This window comes from Leptonotus elevatus, chromosome 4 (genome assembly GCF_054856555.1).
Source record: "Leptonotus elevatus isolate MCC_2025b chromosome 4, RoL_Lele_1.0, whole genome shotgun sequence".
Lineage (NCBI taxonomy): Eukaryota > Metazoa > Chordata > Actinopteri > Syngnathiformes > Syngnathidae > Leptonotus > Leptonotus elevatus.
Window position 1 is genome coordinate 4,173,596 of NC_141242.1, and position 22,277 is coordinate 4,195,872.

At 38.3% G+C, this 22,277-nt stretch overlaps 2 protein-coding genes across 5 annotated transcripts; both read right to left on the minus strand.

Moving 5' to 3' along the window:
* Window positions 1-222: 222 nt before the first annotated feature.
* Window positions 223-4,421, minus strand: LOC147175049 (uncharacterized). Its single transcript, XM_086072701.1, has 4 exons — window positions 4,343-4,421; window positions 4,134-4,211; window positions 3,809-4,006; window positions 223-494 (listed from the first exon to the last, which is right to left on the minus strand). The coding sequence occupies exons 1-4, from the start codon at window positions 4,419-4,421 to the stop codon at window positions 223-225; spliced, it is 627 nt and encodes a 208-aa protein (XP_085928827.1).
* Window positions 4,422-9,909: 5,488 nt separating this feature from the next.
* Window positions 9,910-20,580, minus strand: LOC147175050 (forkhead box protein P2-like). 4 transcript variants are annotated; one of them, XM_086074656.1, is made up of 17 exons: window positions 20,440-20,580; window positions 19,696-19,787; window positions 18,355-18,498; window positions 17,385-17,489; window positions 16,893-16,976; window positions 16,724-16,808; window positions 15,420-15,591; window positions 15,229-15,333; window positions 14,320-14,407; window positions 13,435-13,569; window positions 12,912-13,056; window positions 11,466-11,536; window positions 11,302-11,403; window positions 11,046-11,167; window positions 10,409-10,466; window positions 10,306-10,340; window positions 9,910-10,206 (listed from the first exon to the last, which is right to left on the minus strand). In XM_086074656.1, the coding sequence occupies exons 3-17, from the start codon at window positions 18,481-18,483 to the stop codon at window positions 10,182-10,184; spliced, it is 1,461 nt and encodes a 486-aa protein (XP_085930782.1). In that variant the 5' UTR covers window positions 18,484-18,498; window positions 19,696-19,787; window positions 20,440-20,580; the 3' UTR covers window positions 9,910-10,181. The 4 variants fall into 4 exon arrangements, 3 of the variants coding, with proteins under 3 accessions (XP_085930782.1, XP_085930781.1, XP_085930780.1); XM_086074655.1 differs by having other exon boundaries at window positions 10,409-10,469; XM_086074654.1 differs by having other exon boundaries at window positions 10,288-10,340; window positions 10,409-10,469.
* Between the last annotated feature and the right edge of the window lie 1,697 nt (window positions 20,581-22,277).

Here is a 22,277-nt window from a genome sequence, read left to right on the forward strand (position 1 = left end):
GAAATATCAAACTTTGTAATTGTACAACTTTAATCTCCTAAAATTACTTCTCCGAGCTGACAATGTTTTTAGAGTGTAAAACTCAAGCTCCTCAACTGCACTCTTGGTATGTTACAATAAACTAAGATGTATTAACCAAAAAAGTCCCTCTTTTCCTGTGGCGACTTGACCTAACATTTCCATTCTTATTTTCCCCAGTTATTTCTCAATCCTTGTCGTCCACTAGTTGCGGCGGCAAATCTGGCAGCACTCCATACAAAACTCGAGACACTCTGTCGACTCGCCGCAGGACTGGAAGAGGACCGAGTGGCAGTGGGCGTGGCAGTTGAGCTCCTCCACGGGCGCCTGGCGCAATGCGCCGCAGCAGCGGGCGCAGGCGCCGCAGCAGCAGCTGCAGAGGTCGAGCAGGCCGGACGTGCAGGCCTCCAGGAGGGCCAGCAGGAGCGCGGAGCATTGGCAGGAGAGGCAGGCCAGCAACAGGTGAGCGCATGAATCTGACGGACAAAAAAAACACACTTTACACTCAATTGTATTCACAAATTTATTATTTTTTTCTGAGAGCTCGGTATTATTCATTCGGTCATCATGTCATCATCAATGCTCTTCTTTTTTCTTTTTTCTTTTTGTACGTGCATGCCAGTTTTTTGCTCTTTAATCCACCTGAAACCTGTTATAAATCCAAGACCCTTCACCTTAACCGGAATACTTCAGAGTCCCGCCAGAGTCGTGAAGTTGTCAGGAGGCCAGAGGAAGGATCAAAGGAAGGAAAGATGAAGCAAAGTGAAATCCAACACCAACCAGGCACCACCCTCCACCCACAGAGTTACAAATCCAGAATATTTCACCAACCCCGGATACGTCCAACAGGATTAGGGAGACAGCAAGAGACCAGAGGAAAGACTAAAGGAAGGATGGATGAAGCAGAGTGAGATCCACAAACGTCAACCTCCACTGATTCTGCGACCAGTGGGAGAAGCTAATTCTTTTTGAGTTTCAGTCGATGCTCACAATTGTAATTCTAATTTTTGCCCCATGAATTTGCATGAATTTATTCCCCATAGTCTATTATTCTCTTTTCATTTCATAGCATTTCCTTTTGCTGCATGGCTTCCTGCATGTGGATGTTAGATTTTTTTAGTCTAATCAGATTTTAGCATCTCATCAGCCCAGAATCAGTATTTTAAAAATTATTTTTGGAATTTTAATTGATTTTATTTATTAAATTATTATTCATTTATTAATAATAATGTACTTATTTATTTAATGTATTTAATTATTATTGTATTTATTTATTTTAATTGTATTGATTTAATTGACTTTTTCTTCCCCAATGCATTTGATTGGGTGTGAATTATTCACGGATTTTCAATATTCCCAGTCCCGACTGCAAAATGCCTCCTTTAATCCATTTATGACGTCTGAGCTGTAGCCCGACTCAACAGTGCAGCTCATCTGCTTCAATGAACAACCCAGAGGTCATAACGTGTTCTAAAAGCCTGCCAGTCAGCATCAAACCCGCCGCGTAATTTGTTCCATTAACCCTAAAATTAATCTCCCATGTTTGTTTGTGGTGGCGTCAAGGAGAACTTGAAAGCCGCACTGATCATGTGCGATTGCGTTGTCCTTAATCACAGAAGCATTGTTCAGCCCTCCAGGGAGCGTCATCAAGAAAAAGGCCACAAAAAGTCTCCCCGGTGATGAGTTTCCGCCACAAAGAAGCTGTCATCGCCATAATTGCTGCCCCGCCCCAATTAGGCGGGTGCGAAATTGCCTACGTTAACCCCAGCGGTACGTTCGCGTGGCGCTTACGCGATTCGACTCGTTGTTTTAGTGCTCGTCTTCATCCTCACAAGGACCAGACGCGGCGCGAGCTCATGCAAATGGAGTCGTTTTATCCTGTTTACTCCAGGAAGTAAATGAAAGGAAGATGGCTGAATTCCCTGTGGAGTCGAGTCTTGGCCTTTTCCTACTTAAGCCGAGCAAGTAGTACTACCACTCACATAAACACACACAAATTTGCATATATGGTATGCTAATACAGTAGCTGTGTGTAGATGGGAAAACTGGCGCCATGTATTTATTCAATGTGTAACTTCCTAACTGGCACATATTTAAACTGATAAAAAAACAAAACACCATGTGCTTTGTTTTGTTTCATTATCATTTCATTATCATGTGCTTTGTTTTGTTTCATTATCATTTAGAGCTTCTCTTTGCTTTGAACAAATTTCTCAAAATTGAGGCTTTGACAACAAACAAAATACAACATAGAAGGTCAAGTAAGTGAAAACATTTTTAAATATTTTAAATGAATGTAAACATTTAATAAAATAATGTCAATATATTCAAATATTTTGTATATTTAAAAATTGTTTGAATAATGTAAAAAAAAAATGCCTGTAGGTTTTACCAAAAGCACATAAAACATTCTAAGTACAATTAGATTACAATTTAAAAATATATATATTTTAATAATAAAAGAGGTCTCAAATGTATTTATTCAGTCAACTCAACATAAATAAATTTAAAAAAAAAAAAGCCAAAAATCTGCCGAAGTCATGATCAGGTAGTGACAGTTATGCCTTGAGATATAAGTTTACTTTGTTCTGAGAGCATGCACTTAACTCAAAACACATCCCCATTGAAATCAATGCAAAGGTTCATTAATTCGGTCAAGCCACTCGATTAATTAATTGCAACTCATTTTATCATGATTAACTTGGCCGCTAGATGGCAGTATACTAGTCATAAAGTCAAACGAAGCATTTTACTCACTGTTAAATGACTCAGACGCTGCAGTAAAATTTGTTTCGCAGAGGATAAAGAATATACGCCTGCATGTGTAGTTATATTTCTGTCTACATGTTGCACAGTTTGTGTTCAAATATCAGTTGCTTATCAATGCTATTTGTCAGCACACCAGTGGCGTTTTGCATGTTCTGTGTTAGCAATAGACTTCCGTACATTAAAATTGTGTTGTTATTTATTTATTTTTAATACACAGTATATATTGATTTGGTTTATGTTTAGTTTGACAGTAAACTTAAACTGGGAGTTGCAATAATTCACCATCTGCCAAACTGCTGTCGTGAAGTGACTTGAGTTCGGTACTCAAATCTGAAATTTTTGCTCACAAGTCAAAGCAAAACAACAACAAAACAGCTGAACAACTGCTTGTGTTTTGCAAAACTCAGGTTATTTGTATCTCAAGTCACACTATTCAAATTAGATGGTATTTGTGTTTCTTTCAAAAAAATTATTTTAACTCTATCACTGCCATTGACGGCTATAAACATCCAAAATTTATTTCTATTAGTTTAACATTTTTCCCACTTGTTGAAAATCTAGATTTTTTTTATTGTACATTTCGTTTTGTACATAAAATGTGTGATTAATCGCGAGTTAACCAGTGAAATCATGCAATTAATTACGATTAAAAACTTCATTTTTTTATTCATTCACTGCCGTTGACGGCTATAAACGTAAAAAAATCATTTGAACTATTTCTATTAGTTTAACATTTGTTTTCCACTTTTGTTAACAAGAGTATGAAAACCTAGATTTTTTTTTTATTGTTAGAACATATAGAATTTGCGATTAATCGTGAGTCATGTGATTAATTAACAAAAAAATTAAAACGCCTCTTGCCCCTAATTTTTAATAATCTTTTTTTTATTTTTATGAATTTATGGCAGTGAATGAGTTAATTCTACATCGTAAAAAAAAAAAAAAAAAATTCCTCCCATTGACCCTAAAACGCAATAAAAAGTGAATCACTATGTGTCAACTGAAACCTGATTGTTCTTACCTGAAGGTGTAGCAGCAAGTGCTTTCGAGTCGGCCTCACCGCCGCTCTTCACAGACAAGCTGGAGCCGCGCACTCCACTCAGGCCGCGGGATCCGGCGTGCTCGTTCGGGACCGCCGGGCCACATGGAGGGCAGGTGTGTGCGCAGGTGACACGCGGAGAGCTCTCTTGTCGTGAGGCCGCACCTCTCTGAGGCTGCGCTGGATGACGCGGACACATTAGGAATCTTTTTTTTTAAATTCATTCTCAGTTGTCTATTAGACATCGGATTATTCCGCCCCAAAAAAAATGTACAATTCACATCCATGTTGACAAATTTCCACCTACTGTTGATGAGGTCTGTTGGCATGGTAACAGCGGGGACTTCCGCTGTCAGTTCAAATGTCACACGCCCTGGAATACGTCAAAACAATCGTCAGTTTGGAGTTTACATGTGCAACTTTATTTATAGAGCCCTTTTAAAAAAAAAATGTGCGCATTGACAATGTTTTCAAATCATGAAATATTTGTCACACTACGTAAAAGTGACCACTTGCCTTCTCTATTGTCGTCCTTTGCTTGTGGGCCGGACTCGCCGAGCTTGCGCTCCACTCGTCTTGCGCTTGCAGCCGCCATGACTCTTCCTTCCCCCCTTCCCGACACAATGCCCCAAACGAGCACATCAAACATGGCGGAACGCCTTCACACAATGGAGACACATGCCCCGCGTGTGTGTCAGCTTTTCCGATCTTAACGTCACAGGCTGGTCATCCGGCCATTTTCTCACCTTGTTCTGGGTCACGGGTGAGCTGGAGCCTCTTCGAGCTGATGTTTGGGGTGCGTGTTCATCCTGGGCTGCTCAACAGTTCATTCACATCGACTTGACAATTTAGAAAGATAACATGCATGTTAATACCGTGTTACAAAAATGAAATTCAAGCTCAAACTTTTGAAGGTAGTTGTTTAGGTAGTCGCGCACGTTTAGCAATAATCATGAGAAACATTATTAATGGAAAGTTACTAATGTAAAGTATGTCTTCTTTTTTTTTTAAATGGCAAATTTACTGTCGGACAAACTATATATGTTTGTTTTTTTTGCCCTCCAAAAATGGTAGACTTTTTTTTGTTTTGTTTTTATGTTGTAAAAAACAAAACAAAACGCAAAACCGTTACCTCAAATAAATAAATTAATACATTTTACTGTCAATACTGGCCTGTATATTACAATCATTACATGACTTTCCCTGTGAATTTTCTGAGAAAATATACACAAACTATTTTATGGACAACTTCTGCAAAATTATGCTACCCAAATTCCATTAGCAAGTATTTGTAAAAAAAAATAAAAAATAATAATCATCATGTTATGCAAAATACACTCATGGGAATTGTTCGACAAGAATGTTTGATGTAGAGTTAAACTACCGGAAACAAATAGGGTCAAGTTGCCTCATTTTACTACATTTCCACTGAAGAGACTTGATATAAAATAAAATTAGGGTGACAACTTACAATTATTCTAATAATTGATTGATCTGAATCTGAATTATTTTTTCAATTGAATGGATTTTAAAACCTGTTTTACAGTAATTTCCATCCCTTCAAAAAAAAAAAAAAGGACATTATTTCAAATTGATAAAGAAGAAAACACTCAAACGTAAATTAATAATGATTCTGTTCCTGGTTTGGTTCGTAAATTGTTAGAAGATTGACAAAAATGTTGATCATTGTTTTCAAAGTCAAAGTTTGCAATTACACAAGATAATCACACGACAGAATTTGGAGAATATTTACTGTTGAGAAGCTTAAAATTCCATTGATTTGAAATAAGATCCCGAAACAATGAATGAATGAGCAAAATATAAATTTAATTGATAATCGATGAGTTGTCGATTAATTGTTGCACCTCTTAAATTTAATCCATAAATTCCTTTTGTATTCAAAAATTCAACTGTTTGCATTTTTCCCCACCAACTCTTTGCTGATGGATGTTGCCAAACCCCTATCTAAATAGGAAAGTAGCACAATAATTGGTGTCAAGAATGATGTGTCTGTTACTTCTCAAAGTATGTGAAGGAGTGCATAATGTAGCATTACAACGAGTACATATTAAGATAATTGATTGTAATTAACGCCCACCCCAAAAAATCTGCGCAAAAAATAAAGGATGACGTCAATGTCAAGGTTTTCCTAAAGGAACATTCGAGACATCAGATTAAAATGAACGCTAAAACGCTTACTTGGATGCAATAATATATGGAAAACGTTCTGGCAAATGTATTTTTCGTGGCTGAGGTTTGCTTAGAAATCAGAGCCACAAATATAGAATCCAAAGTGTCTCATTTACTGTACATTTATAGAGAATTATTGATCTTGATGATTGGCCGATGCCTTGATGATTGGACTCGTGCGCGACGGCTTCATCATCATCATCATCATCATCATCATCATCATCATCATTTCTATGACATCTCTATGAAAAGATGATACGTGATGATGATGCTGTCCAAAGTGCGTGTGTGCGTGTGTGTGTGGGTGTGTGTGTGTGTGTCAGATCAAAGCCATACACGTGAGCGCGTAAAGTTGTCTTCTCGGTAAACACGCGGGGGTCTCGCTCGTGACAGCCAATCAAATCAAAGGCGGCCCGGGGAGGCGGGAGTAACGCTAAAGCTAACTCGTTATCAGCCCAGACAATTACTGACATTAGTCACAACATGGCGCCTTTGTTCTCGCTCGGATTGGTGAAGGCTGCACTTTCCACCGCGCCATCGCTCGGTTGAGACGACAGCACGCTGACGCCTCCGGCGCACACTTTTGACGCTTTCAGCAGTGTTTTTAAGCAAGACGCCGTGATGCGCTCGGGGGGGAAAACAAACTTTAGTAAGGCGATATTTTTTCAAAAAATGTTGATCAAGAGGGGTTGAAAGGGAAACATTTAGGTACCAAAATTTAGAGGACAATTTGGGCACCAATAACCACTGCTTTTCAAACATGAGCCACATCAAGCGAATGCATGCCAAATTATGTAAAGCTGTTTTGTAAGGGGATTGCTTGCATTTAAAAAAAATATTTGTCAAATCTGCAATGATTCACTCATTTTTCAATGACTGAACATTCCGCTTGCGCGTGTAACCAATACAGTAGCCGATTTGTGTGGAGTAGGTCTTTAACTCATTGACTGCCATTGACGGCTATAGACGTCAAAAATTCATTTGAACTATTTCTATTCGTTTAACATCTTTTTCCACTTTTGTTAACAAGAGTATGCAAACCTAGATTTTTTTTATTGTTCATTTAAAACCAATATAAAATGTTTGACTATTCGTGAGTTAACTAGTGAAGTCATTTACAATTAAAACATGTAATTATCTGATGCCCTTAATTTTTAAATAATCTTTTTTTTTGTAATTAATCGCATGACTAATATTTAACTCACAATTAATATATTTTTTATATCTGTTCTAAATTGTACAATAAAAAAATCATAGTTTTCATACTCTTAACAAAAGTAGAAAAACTAATTTTACTAATAGAGATTGCAAAAATGAATTTTTTACGTCTATAGCCGTCAATGGCAGTGAATGAGTTAATGTACTCATTGACATTCATTTACAAACAACTAACACCAAGTCACACTTCAGTTCATGTGTTTGTATCATATCAATATAAAAAAAAATTCTGAATAGGGAAAGCCTTCTGTTCTTGTATCCCCATCTCCATGCATCTTAAAGGGGGAAAAAATGGGGGGGGGGGCAAATATATTTTCTTTGCAGCCCAACTAGTCTAGTACGGTATACGGTTATTATTGCGTTAGTGAAATATGAGCTAAGCAACAAAATCTAGCAGTTTTTCTTTAATCAATATCAGAAGGCGGACATTTTGCCCCTTGCTGTCAACTGAAAATGATATCACAGTTGCTCAGCTCTCGGGTAACAATCAGTCACAGCTCAGCTTCAGAAAACAGCTCAGCTGCGATTGGTCGTTGCCTGAACCCTGAGCAACTGTAAACTGTAAGTGGCAAAATGGCCGCCCCCTGAGGTGGCGAAAAATAGCTGGATTTTCACAAATGTAATATTAACTAGAATGTCATGTTTCGATCAGTGGGGTCACATATAACATATTTTTTTGTCAGGAAATAGTTAAGGTTGACTTTTCATTCAAGGAAGTGTTCCATTAGTTCTGCTAGTTAGCTCCCATCACTCAACTATATATGCAGAGCACTATAAAACAAACACTTCAATGTTTTCTTAAGTTGGACAGGGGCAAGGGGAAACAGATCCAATGAAAACAGCAGAGGCCCCAGAATTGAACCCTGTGGAACACCGTGCGTTCCATTTAGTGCTGTCAAAGTTAAAGCGTTAACTAATTAATGAATCACAATGATCACAATAATCATGTATTAACGCAGATTAATCACTATTCATTCTGACCACAGATTGTCCTTTATCTTGACAGTGGATTGCTACGTTGAAGGCAGCACAGGTTTTGTTTGTGATCAATAAACGTAACTACATGCATTCATGTAAAAAAAATAAAAATAATTAAATAAAAAAAAAAAAGTAAATGTTTGCGTATGACATTCAGAATATTTGTTTATGTCAAACTACTGAGGTAATTTTTTTAAACTATGCAATTAATTAATTCATTAGAAAAAAGAGGGAGAGTGTGCAGTGGATCAAAAAATTATGACGACGTCCTCATAGCATTAAATGACAAAATAATGAACACATTAACAGGCGCTCTACAAATTTGGCGGGCAAAAAATGTCGATAAAAAATTTAATTAAGCGATTAATCATGATTCATCAAAATTCTAAGATGCGATTAACCTGATTCAAAGAATTTAATCGTTTGACAACTCTTGTACACTAATAATCAACAATAATAAAGAACTCACATGAAGTACCATCATAAAAGTCACAAATCTGAACCTCTGAAATCGCTGATCTGGGAACAGTGCAGGTGTGATCAATTCAATGCCCTGGGAAATTGGGAAAGGAAATGATAATGGCCGACTGAATGCTCTCGTTATGTTCGTGCGTCTATTACTAATCATGACGCTTCAAAACACATCTTTTCCTACACTTGGACTAAAATACATTAAATTGACAAACTGTATGTGAATCAAATATAATTCCGCAGTCAGTAATCAGTTAATCAATAAGTTACGTTTATTAAGTAGACAACAAACAACATATGCAATAGACATCAACAATAACACTTAAAAAGGAAAATTAAAGCTGTCCACCCCAAAGGAATAATTCTACGTATGGTTCCACAATTTAGGGCAACGCGATGGCCTAGTGGTTGCCACGCCTGCTTCACAGTGCACAGTCCTTTCGTTCGAACCTCAATGGCTTTATTGCGTGGAGTTTCATGTTCTCCCAATGATTGTGTGGATTTTCTTCAAATGCTCCCAAAACGTGCACGTTAGGATCATTGAAGCAGTTACAATGTCCATAGGTGCGAATGCTGATGGATTTTGCGGTGTAATCCCGTAGCATTACATCGAACCAGTCCCCGGGGTGCGCGCGCCACAGTCTCAGGCCAAAGTCAGCAGGGATACACTCCAGCACACCTGTGGCTCGAGTAAGGAGAAGTAGTATAGAAAAGGGATGGATTTCCACAATACACACATAATCAATAATACTTTTTTTCAGACCAGTACAAGTATTGACTTTGAGTACTCGCTGATAACGAGTACTTTTGAAATATAAAATACAAATTGTGAACAAAGACCGTTCTGACGCAGGTAATGTGTCATACTGCCACAGTATAGCGCCAACTACTGCCAAGGAGGACTTACTCCATATCAGATTAGTTTTTTGTTTTTTTGCTCGATGTATCGCTGCAGCTTCCACAAGTTCCTGATACCTTAAAATAAGAGTAGAGTATATTTTACATCCAGTCAACCCCCCATTTTTTGAGGGACAATATGTTCTAATCAGCCCCCACTAGTCGTTCTGATTAATATTCCGTTGAATATGAGTTAAGCAGCAAAATCCAGCCGTTTTTATCCATCTCAAGGGGCGGCCATTTTGCCACTTGCTGTCGACTGAAGATGACATCAATGTTGCTCGGGTCTCAGGTAACAACCAATCACAGCACGGCTTCAGAAACAGGTGAGCTTTGATGTCATCTTTCGTCGACAGCAAGTGACAAAATGGCCGCCCCTTGAGATGGATAAAAACGGCTGGAATTTGTCATTTTTATCAGAATGTCATGTTTAGACGAGTGAGGTCACATATAACATATTATTATCCCCAAAATGTTTAAGGTTGACTTCTTAAGTAATAGATTGACTTGTAACGTGCGTGAGGAGTCACAACGAGTCTTCATCGTTAATTTGAGCCCGGTTGAGTTGCAGGCCGCCATTGTTTTCCATCACGGATTCTCGTCAATGAGCTATGTTCAAATGACAGCTGCAGGAAAAACAAAATGCAGTTTTTATCCAAGATTTTACACATGACTTTCAAGTTGTTCAAATACGCCAAAAGTCCCACCGTTTGCCGTTTCCACACCTGAATGCTGGCGACGCTGTGTCTCGAAATGGCGTCTAGGAGCCAAAACGGAGCGTAAATATGTTTTGTCGACCACTTTGTGTTGTAATTGAACACTTCTCACCTGTAAGCTGCCGTTCAGAACCGACCCAATAGGGACGCTCTTCATCAGTAGTGGACTCCTGCTAGATGACAATCGCTTCATGAAAAATCCACGTAATGTCGAGTGCCGGGGGGGGGGGCATTAAAATGGAAGTCAATCTTAAACATTGCTTGACAATATGTTATATGTGAGCTCACTAATCTCAACATGACATTCTGATTAATATTACATTTGTGGAATATGAGTTAAGCAGCAAAATCCAGCTATTTTTTTTATATTTCTCAGGAGGGCGGCCATTTTGGCCCTTGCAGTCGACTGAAGATAACATCACAGTTGCTCAGGTCTCAGGTAACGACCAATCACAACTCACCTGTTTTCTGAAGCTGCGCTGTGATTGCTTGTTACCTGAGAACCTGAGCAACTGTGATGTCATCTTCAGTCGACAGCAAGTGGCAAAATGGCCGCCCCTTGAGATGGATAAAAACGGCTGGATTTTGCTGCTTAACTCATATTCCACGAACGGAATATTAACCAGAATGACATATTTAGGTTAGTAGTGGGGCTGCATAGAACATATTGTCCCAAAATATTTTTTCGGTTGACTTCCGATTCTTGCTTAAATAAACTGTTGCCAAAAGACGGACAACTCATGACTGACCCCGTCATCTTCTGGGAGCGCCGGCGCTGATATTCCGCCTCGTCCACCGTCCACACGGCACCTTTGGGATGTTCCACGCGCACGAAGCATCTGTGCAGGCTCAGGTTGTGGCGCACAGCGTTCTGTCACAAACAGGACACGTACTCCGTTATCTTGAAAGATTGATTTTTTTTCTTCTTTGATTTAAAATCCCTAATTCTCTAGCTCCGCCCCTGTCGTCATGGTAATGATATCAATACTCGCCATGCGCGCTTACCTTCCAGGTTGCAGCGTTGCGCCGGAAAAAGGCGAACGTCCTCGTGAACCAGGTGTAGATCTCGTTCAGTGTTAGCTGCGTGTCCGCTGATTGGATGATGGCCTGCAGGTGGAAATGTTACTCACGGAATAGAAACAAGGGCCAGTTGTGTTGGTAGACGGCACCTGTCTTATTAAGGTTGCGTATGTAAAGGGTGGTCTGATGTCAGCGTTCTTGTAGAGTTCCTGTTCTTTTTCTGGGATAAGAGAGGAAAAAAAGATGAAAACACATATAAATAGTGGAAATAATTTGCAGTTTGTTCACGTTTTCTGGAGAATTAATATCAGTTTTAACGTGAAAGTGCGTCCGTTTTTGTGGAAGTGTGTGTTCAATTTCATGGGAATTTTTGTTGTTTATGCCAATTTTTGTGGATTTTTTTTTGTGTCCGTTATTTAAGTTATTATATTGTTATCTTCAGGGGAATGTTTTTTTTTGTTTATGCCGATTTTTGTAGGATGTTTTTTTTGGTCCATTATTTGGGATAATGTGTTGCCATCTTCTGAGAATATTTTGTCAATTTTTACACGAATGTTCGTCCGTTTTTGTGGGGAATGTTTGTCAATTTTGGTGGAAATTTTTGTTTCATTTCTTGGGATTTTTTTGGGGTAATATTTAGCCATCTTCAGAGGAATTTTTGTAAATTTTTTGACATGAATGTTTGTACGTTTTTGTGGGGGATATTTGTCCATTTTTTTGTTTTTGTTTTTTTGTACATGCCGATTTTTGTGGGATGTTTTTTTGGTCCGTTATTTGGGATAATGTGTTGCCATCTTCTGATAATTTTTTTGTCCATTTTTACATGAATGTTCGTCTGTTTTTGTGGGGGTTATTTGTCCATTTTTGATGTTGTTTTTTGTTCATGCCGATTTATTTTGTGGGATGTTTTTTTGGTCCGTTATTTGGGATAATATGTTGCCATCTTCTGAGGAGTTTTTGTTCATTTTTACATGAATGTTCATCTATTTTTGTGGGGGATGTTTGTCAATTTTTATTTAAATTTTTGTTTCATTTCATGGGATTTTTTGTTGTTTATGCAATTTTTGGTGGGATTTTTTGTCCATTAATTGGAGTAATATTTTTCCATGTTCAGAGGAATTTTTGTTTGTTTGTTTTTCATTGTAGGTAATTTATTTCCATCTTTTTGGTAATTATTGTCCAGTTTACATTCTTTAAGGTGGATTGTGTTATGTGAGAGAATATTTTTTTAAGCACAGTTTAACTTGTAAGTCCAATGCATTAGTATTTCATATTTACCGGTAATCCTCTAGAACAGTTTTAAAACATTTACTTGGGTACGATTTGTATTTCATTTGAATGTGCAATACCTTTTAATCTAGTTTGGAATACCCTGTATTTCAATACATAGCTGGTGTCTGGCAGAATCCACATATTTCCAAAACCATCACTTTTCAGAAGTGCCACGTTTGTTGACCTTTTAACATTACATTGTCACATAAAACAAGCCATTTTCAAGATTTCCAAGTGAGCCTGACCAGCTGTATCGATTTGCACAATAACATTAAATGGACCAAATTTGGACATTGACAATATCAAAAATGTGCATGTATGACCTGTCGTGTAGGCCAAGCGCTGATGGCGGCGTGTCACGGCGCCAGCACTCGACATTGGAGCGAGTCCCCCCGGCGGTGAGGCGCCAGCGGGGGCCAGAAGACGAGGCGGACCCGGCGAGGGCGGCTCGGAGGCGACCGAGCCGGACTGCGAGCAAGCAAAAGGACGTGTGAGGAGGGCGGCGTGACGGAGCGATTGGATTGGCCTCCTTTGAGGTCATTATCACTCTAATGTAGCGCACACGAGGAAGCCCATTAGTCGCAGGGGGAAATTGTTTGGAGTGGTTCATTATGGGAGATGAACAAATGATTTGGTGACAGAAAAACAACAACGCCATTACTGATTAATAGTGAGTTCGAGTTTCCTGTCAAACTAAACATTGGCCCTTGTGTCGTCGTTACTTTTGCTCATTGTGGACCAATGGTGGCAAAGTATCACTGTTACAACAGTTATAGAAACGTATGATTCCACAAAAATGACGTTGCGTAATGTTTGTCCAAACAGACACCAGCACACGCAAGCTACCTGCGAGCAAAGCCGGCCGGCCGACATGTCGCGTGGCGTCAGCAGCGCTCCCGTGGGGGCCAAGTTGGATTCCGCAGAGGGCGTCAGCTGAAGGTGAGCCGTCATCGCTCGCAGACGTTCTTGTTCTTTGTGCAGCTGGAAGGGCGAGAAAAAATCGGACATGGGAGGTTAGACTTTTGTTTGCAAGCTCTTTGGCGACAAGGGAACGCGTTCGGCCTCGGCGGGGTCTTTATTTTTAGTTGAGTCTTTTAAATATAAAATAAATATTTATTATCATTTAAAACACAGCTATTAACTCATTCACTGCCATTGACGGCTATAAAAATTCATTTGAACTATTTCTATGAGCTGAACTTTTTTTCCACTTTTGTTAACACGATTATGAAAACCAAATTTTTTAGAATCGACATAAAATGTGTCATTAATCGTGAGTTAACTAGTGAAGTCATGCGATTAATTACGATTAAAAATTGTAATCGCCTGACGCCCTGATTTTTTAATAATCTTTTTTTTTTTTTATTCATTCACTGCCATTGACAGTTTATAAACGTCAAAAATTAATTTGAACTATTTCTATTAGTTCAACATTTTTTTTCCCACTTTTGTTAACAAGAGTATGAAAACCTAGAATTGTTTTATTGTACATTTAGAACCGACATAAAATGTGTCATTAATCGTGAGTTAACTAGTGAAGTCTTTTTTTTAATGAATTTATGGCAAGTGAATGAGTTCAAACTGCTTAATCAAATACCGTAAATTCATTGCAACTTAACAGCTTTATTTTTTTTTAAAAATACAATAATAAAACATGTTAATTTGCATATTGTCATTTGAGATCTCATGAATAGACTGCGCAGGTGTTCCTAATGTTGTGGCCGGGCCCACCTGAATCTCCAGCTGATGAACCACTTGCATCTGGACTCGACACTGTGCTGCACTTTTGTCGTCCAATTTGTGCTCGCTGCGCAAGTGCCTGAAACACACGCACACACACATTAAAAGAGAGTTTGCGGCATAAATTGATCTCCATTTTCAACCCCCCCCCCCCCCCTAAAAAAAAAGCTGCGGCTATTTCAGACAGACAATCCATAAGGTCTTCAGTTTGAAGGCTTAACATTGACGCACACAGTTCTAGTCATTATTTGAAAAGACAATGGAAGTTTGAGGTTATATCACCACCCAAAAAAAAAGCCATTTTTAAAAACCAGAAATGTCAAAAATGTTAATGTGCTAAATGTACACGTTTTGTTTTATAGCAAAAAATAAAAAATAAAATTCCTTTTGTCACATTTAGTGCAAAACAAACAACTCTAAATGAACCATTTCTGTCATGTGTAATGCACCAGCATGTAAAAGCTCTTCAGCCATATTTGAATGGTAACATATCCTTATTTATTGTTGTCTATGTATTTTTTAATGTAAAAAAAAAAAAAGAACAGTAACGCAAGTATTTTGAGTAGGATGTCAAATTATAGCTACAGAACAATAAGATTTAATGGTTGAATGGGTCATTTCTAGCTCAATTTGATTATAAAAACTAAAGTTTGAAATTCCACCGTTCTTTTCAAAATTACAAGAGCTCACTAAAACTAAGTGTCCACATTAAAGTTAAACGGAAAGAAATGTGTTAAAGACATGCAAATTACATATCAATATATATTTGTGCGTTATTTCTTTTTTCATTATTGTTTTCACATTCCAAATAAATTAATTTCAAAAGTCAGCCAGGGTCGTTTCTTTCTCACCTGAGCTCTAAAAAATAAATGGATGGATGGACATTATTATTACACTTACTTTATAAACTGGCTGTAGTCTTGGCAGATGGACTCGCACCCGGGCCAGTTGCACACGCCGTGACCGTAGAGGATATTTGTCGCCGTTCGGTCATCTTGACTCGAGCTGGACGAAAAAAACCGCATCAAGCGATGCAAAACATCCCAAATACGACCGATGTCACCGTTTTAGCACGAGAAGTGTCGTCGTACCGCTTGTGAGGAGAATGTGACAGGTCGCGCGTTTGTCTCTCACAGGCTGCCTTCTCGTTATCGGCGTCTTCGTGATCGCACTTGCTGGAATTTTCTTCTTCTTCTGCCGCCGCTGCTGCGTCTTTTGCCATCGCCTTCCAAATGTGCTTCGACTCCACAGAGCTGAAATCAGCTAACGGACTTAGTAGTTAATTAATACAGAATATCGGAGCATGATTTCCTTCTTTTTATGCTTTACCCTCCCACATGCTTCTTTTTTTTTTTAAACACACTCTTTAAAGTATTCCTTTAGTGCCTGTTCAAGAAATATGAAATTCTTATATAACATCACTTTATGTAAACATGAAAAGGACTCTCACTCGGTTCTCCAAATCAAGCTTCTTTTTTTGTATTTGTCACTCCCAGTTTACTTGTAAAACTGGCGCATAAAAAAAGAGAGCGAAACACTGTTTATATAAACAGTTGTGTTGTTGAATTTTTTTATTTGCCAATGAACCGAATGCATTTTCATTCATAAACACCCAAATCTTCAAGCAAACCATAGAATTTTTCATCTCACGAATGTTTGCTAGCTCAATGTTAGCTTGTAAAAAATGTGCATATGCTACCGTAATTATAAACTTCCTGGCAACCTTCAGATAACTGCTACACTGCTGTCAAAGAAGGGCTGTTTGATTATGAAGAAGATATTAATCACGATTATTTTTGGTAATAATTGAAATCGCCATTAGGACGGTTGTTAATGTTTTGGTACGAAACAACAAAATGATTAAATGTAAAACATATTAAGACAAATACATGTATTTGAAACACTATAATTATGCAAGTTCCTCTTGGATGAAACAAAATGTATTAAAATAGTTATTTTAAAAATTTAAAAGGTGCAAATGGATACATTTAAACAACTCAAACAACACAAAATTAGTATTAATAATCTTTTTCTTTTCTTTTTTTTTTACAATTATGCTAATTTTGCAAATGTGGAGGGTGATAATTGAAATTGTAACTGAATTCCAATTAATTGCACAGCCCTATGTCAATGAACACACAGGCAAACATCCAAATTTAGTAGAGCTCAGTGCTGCCCCGCATGTTGTGGCTCAACTTAGTACTACACCAAAGGCACTGCCTGCTCCATATGTAAAGTGCTTTGAGACAATGAGATTTGGTACATTGAAAAAACAAAAACAAAATTACAATAAACACTTAATGAAAATAAAGAGATTGCTTTGAAACATTGCAATCAATTTCAAATGAAAATCCGCAACAGATGAAAACGGACGTGGCAGGCGTTCACTGCTTACCTGCAGAGGAGCGCGCCGACCGCTGTTGATGAAGATGCAGCTGGACGTGCAGGAGCTTCTGCAGCTCCAGCTGCTGCGCAAGGAGCTGACGGACAGACAAAAAACACAGCAGCAACTTGTCAAAACCCCCCCCCCCAAAAAAAGTGATATCCTGCATCTCAATGTTTACCTCTTTGCTTTTCTTTAGCGGCTGCTGCTGAAGCAACTGCACGTTGAGCTGCTGCTGTTTCCTGTAAAACTCTTTGAGGCGATGCTGGAACGGTAAAGGCAGACATAAGATAGCATACGGTGCCTTGCGAAAGTATTAGTCCCCCTTGAGCCACTTTAACATTCTGCACAGTTTGAGAGTTTAATTCAGTGATTCTTCATGTACCACTAGAGGGCGCCATATCACACTTCAAGACACTTTGTATCAAAAACTCTGTCTGGTGGTTTGCATTTCTGTACTTTAACACTACTTTAATAACTGTCTTACATTCACAGGGCTTAATACCAACTTTCCTCCAGTTCTGTCTCATCCGAATGCATAGTATGGCTTCCGTTACCATGACGACCAGTGGTAGGGTTTCGTATATTGCACCGAAGCAAAAGCTGCTCAGTTTTGCCAAATAGCCGACCACTTGAGCAACTATAGGAATAAGAAAATGTAGCGTTTGGATACCTGATGGAGGATGAGGGCCTGCTGCTTGTGCTGCATCAGAGCACGCAGCTGACCGCCGGGCAGAGGCCGCGATACCTGACGAGGAGTCATCATGGCGAGGAAGACCTGGATGAGGAAGACCGCCGGCAGAATAAACAAAAAGGTCAGCTGGCGACACACACACACACACACACGTGAAAAACAGCACAATCTTTCCCTGTGGCTGCCGATGGTGTCGTTGAGCCTCAATGAGGTGGTCGCTGGGCTGAGAAGTTAATCAAGCAGCACAATTACATGCTTGTTGGGAGCCCTAATAGAAGTGTACGCCTGTTAATGAAGGCGAGCACGTGCTGAATGACAACTGAACTCATTAACGTGTCAGGAAATGACCACTCCACAATATTTGTCTGGTACTGTATATGGATTTAATGCATAAAAATATGGAAATTGTTGGGGGGGAAATCATTGTAAAAAAAAAAAAAAAAAACTAATATAATTATTTTAATTTATTTATTTTTAATCATTTCATGTTTTTGTTTCATCTTCTGATGTACTAACATAACAGATGTTGAGATAATTCTTTGCAACTTTTTATATAGCTGTCAAAGGTCAACGGAGTTTGCTAGCATTTGTTTTCTGCTGACTGGCACGTCCGCCCAGTTGCTTGTTGCTAGGCAGAATTCTTCAGAATGCTTTGTTGTCCCTACTCAATTGACCAGTCAGTCAGTCAGTTGATGACAAATGGAAAAAGTAGGCAAAACACTTTTTTTTTTTTTTTTTGCAATTGAGGTACCGCTATGTATTACCTATAAAATACCAAATACACTGTTCCCTCATATCCCAAATGCAAAATCAATTCTGGTCAAGGGTTTGAGCCTCAAGGATACAAAGTTGCACTTTTTCCCCCCCTCAAAGATGGTCATTTATTATTATATAAAACAATTTTGTATAATTTCTGAAGACAAGCGTGACGATGATGGAGGTGTGTCACCTGTTTAAAATGAAAACTGTCCAGAGCGCCTCCTGCCCCTCCCCCTCCTCCTGCTTCTGCCGTGTCTCCCCCGGGATCGAGGCGACCGCCTTCTTGGTTTGGGCGAGCGACACAGGAACACTCGGGCATCGCACTGCAGGTCAGCTGCAAAAAGTAAAAAATAAGAAAAATGACATTTACTACGAAGGGTTACACAGCAATCTATAAAAGTCTTTATTTTTATGATGATATAATTAAATACATTTGTATGAATATAATATGTGAGTGGTCTAATAATAGTAATATAAATGACTGCAGGCTCACAATTTGGCAAGTTTGAGCCGCACATTCTATGATTGTTCGATCAAGCTCCCACGACCCAACAACATATCAAATATAGTTATTTTCATTTACTCATGAGTTCTTGCAATTTATTAGTTTTTTAGGATTGTGTGGTATCGCTTTTTAACAAGCAGATATGCTCATTGCTATGCTGTACTTATCTAAAGAGTCTTAACTGTTTAATAAAGCTTGATAAAGTGAAAGTTTAAAAAAATTAAGTAAAAATTATTATAAAATAATAATAAATACATAATAAGTAATATATTAAGTATAAAAATATAATAATAAGTGATAAAGTAAAAATAACTATAATCTTATGGTAACGCAGTACAATTTTATTTTCCTTACATTTATATTTCACCCACAAAAATACATTTTTTTTCCTTGATACATTTCTGAAGTAATATTTTATGACATCACAAATTACCAGTGCTTTTACAAATATAATAACTTAATCATATCATGGGCCCAATAGTGTAATTGCCCAAGTCACCTTTTTTTTTTTTATTACTGTCATAACATTAGGAGAAAATAATAATAATAACAATAATAATACTAATTTGCTTGCTAAAAATGTTGTTGTTCTTTGTGTCAACCAGGTAATCTGCAAAAGTTTAATGTACACAATTGGACTCTTCTTGTTTGTTGATTTAAAAAAAAAAAAAGAATTTTGTTTTCCCCAAAAACGATTAAAAATGACGTAGGCATTTATGCTACAGTATTAGACTAATGATATGTTTATTATTGCCGTTGAAATTTGCAGTCGTGTATCTGTTGTCATACCGAGAGATGTTTTGAATATTGTGACCCTCTCATACGGCTAAATAATAACCAAAATATATATTTTTTTAATTTAAAAAAAACTTGCCCTTGCAGATGACTGAAAACTACAAAACAACAATCAGCGTAAAATGAATTTTAAAAAGCGTATTTTTCTGCATACGTTTAAATTTTAAGTAACGCGCACGAGCCATCAAGCCTGTAAATATTTCAGCAGTGAAATGCATCAAATGTACATACCGTCCTGTTGCGGAGTTGCAGTAAAAGTGAAGCCTGCACTCAGTTGTGGTCGGCTCCTCCAACCAAGTGAGGATGAAGATGCCATGAAGAAGCTACCTGAGTGGGAGGTGCCACAAATTAGACAAGGAGGGGGGGGGTGGGGAAAACGAGCAAATGAGCAGGCGCTTCAGATCTATTTATGACTTGATTTGTTACATTTCTCCAAAATCAATATCTCACAGAGTCACATGAGACACATCCAAGTATAAATACACAACAAACAAACAAGCAAGTGTCGTTTATATTTGTCTTTGGGACAGGACAAGTATAGTCTGCGAGAGCGCGTGTCCTCATTTAGAACATCTGTCACATTCTTTATCAAAGGGTGATTTAGTTGTTTGAATAGCAAACGGGAAGTAATGTTGTAATCGGAGGTTCAGGTGTAAGGAAGTTAAGCTGTGACATATTTTTTTGTTTTATTTGCTTGTACTGTTTTAAAGTGTTTACCTTTTAATAAGGACAACATGAACCTTGTGCTGGTTGAAAAAAGGCAAAGCCAGCTCGTGTTGTGTTCATGTGCGCACACGCTACATAGAGTGCACGATAGCCTATGTTAGCATTTGATCAATTCTTGTTTGAAATAGCACCTACGACATTATGGGATCTGCCTTAGGCCCTTTTCGGTTCAGTCTGCCAGCTTGCTATGTGTTAGCATATTAATTGTTAGCATGGCAACATTTGATCAATTCTTGTTTGAAATAGTACCTACGACATTATGGGATCTGCCTTAGGTCCTTTTCGGTTCAGTCTGCCAGCTTATAGCTATATGTTAGCATGGTAGCATTTGATTCATTTTTGTTTAAACTAAAAGAGACTCGACTAAAACGCACGACATAATTCCGTTGTATCTCTATCCTGCCGTCTTTTTCAGTCTAGTTTTTTTTTTTTTTTTTTTTTTGCTACATATTAGCATGTCAACTCTTAGCATGTTAGCATTCGATAAATTCTCATTTAAAATAGTACCAGAATAATGTGACATAAGGGCCCCTCCAAAAGTAATGGAAAGGCAAGGTCAATTTTTTTCGCCATTTTAAATAAGGACATAATATGTGGGCTAATATTTTTTTAAACCAATATACATAAGAGTATCTTATATTTTAATTATTAACTGCATACATCACTGAGCCACTCATCAAGTAACAAAAGCTTTGGATCAAACAAAAAATACTGTGTCAAAATTCTCCTTCAAAGATGGCACTAAACTGCTGAACAGTTTTGAATATTAACTACAAGAACTCATTTTTGTTCAAAGTATTTTATTTACACCTGATAATTTTAGTACAAAATGTGAAAAAAATATTTTCATTTTTTTTAGGCATCATTATGTCAATCAGTACTTCAAGCATTGATAAAATGATGCTAATCTGAGAACCCTGGGGCCATTAACCCTGTGTCACATGACCCTCTCGTACCTGCCAATAACAAGTCTGCCCACTGCCAACAAGTCCTGAGGTCAGAGAGCGACTGTCGCAGGCGCCACAGATATGAAAACTAGATAAGCTAGTGCGCTGTAGCAGCACGGCTAACCAACGTGCCCGCATGGCGGCCATATTGGGAGGGGCAAAGTTTCCATCAAAGGCAATGCATTGACTTGTTCATTTCTCTACTGATTTCCAATTCCTTTGTCATAATTGACGTTCTAGACAGACTTATTAGTTTCTCCATTTAATAACCAAAGTTTTAAAAAAGGGATTGGAATGTTCTGTATTTCATGTCATATTGTAGTTAATTAATTCGTTTTTGGCAATACTACATGAAGAAGTCGAGCTAGCAATGTAGCAATGGGGGCGTTTCTTTTGGCAGAGATGTGAGGGAGGGGTGAAAGTGAGGCTTCATTAAAAACTTGCGGGCAGCTTGAAGACTCCATACGTACTTTCGCTTTCATGACCAGGCACATTTGCGGAGGGTTGTAGACTAGAGGGAGATTACCGTTTTGTGCTCGGGGTAAGTCACTTCGTTAAGCCACAGCAGCCATTTTGAGACAAAGGCGCACACGTCCCCTTTTGCTTTAATAAAGTTCCCTTTCTGCCTCTGTGGTCATGATCTTTGTGCCATCAGTGCTATCCGTAGCATCACCAAAAGACAAGAAAATGCAAAACACTTGTCTTCTTCTTTTATTATTATTTTAGATTTATGGATAACTTGCCATATTGCACTGAGCAGCTCGGACAAAGACGTGCAGGCCTTCTGTTTTCTTACATTATACACGGATGCCTCGAGATACGAGTAACCCGACTTGTAACCATAAAACAGAGTTACTGTTATTGTTCCCTCACTTTTCGCTGGCAGGGCTGGACTGGCCATCTGGCATACTGGGCCGGCATCTTTTGGGGCCGATACAAGGGCTAAAAAGTTAATATTTTCCTCCATTTTACCCCAAGAGCCTGACCCACAATTTAGAGGGACTAGTCCATTAATCCATTTTAAACATAGACAGCAAACTGATCACAATATGAGTGGCAGAACAATGTATTAAGACAGGTGTGATCAGGAGTCAGGCCGGTGGGCATAAGTCACAATGCCAGTGCCCATTTTTTTTGTGC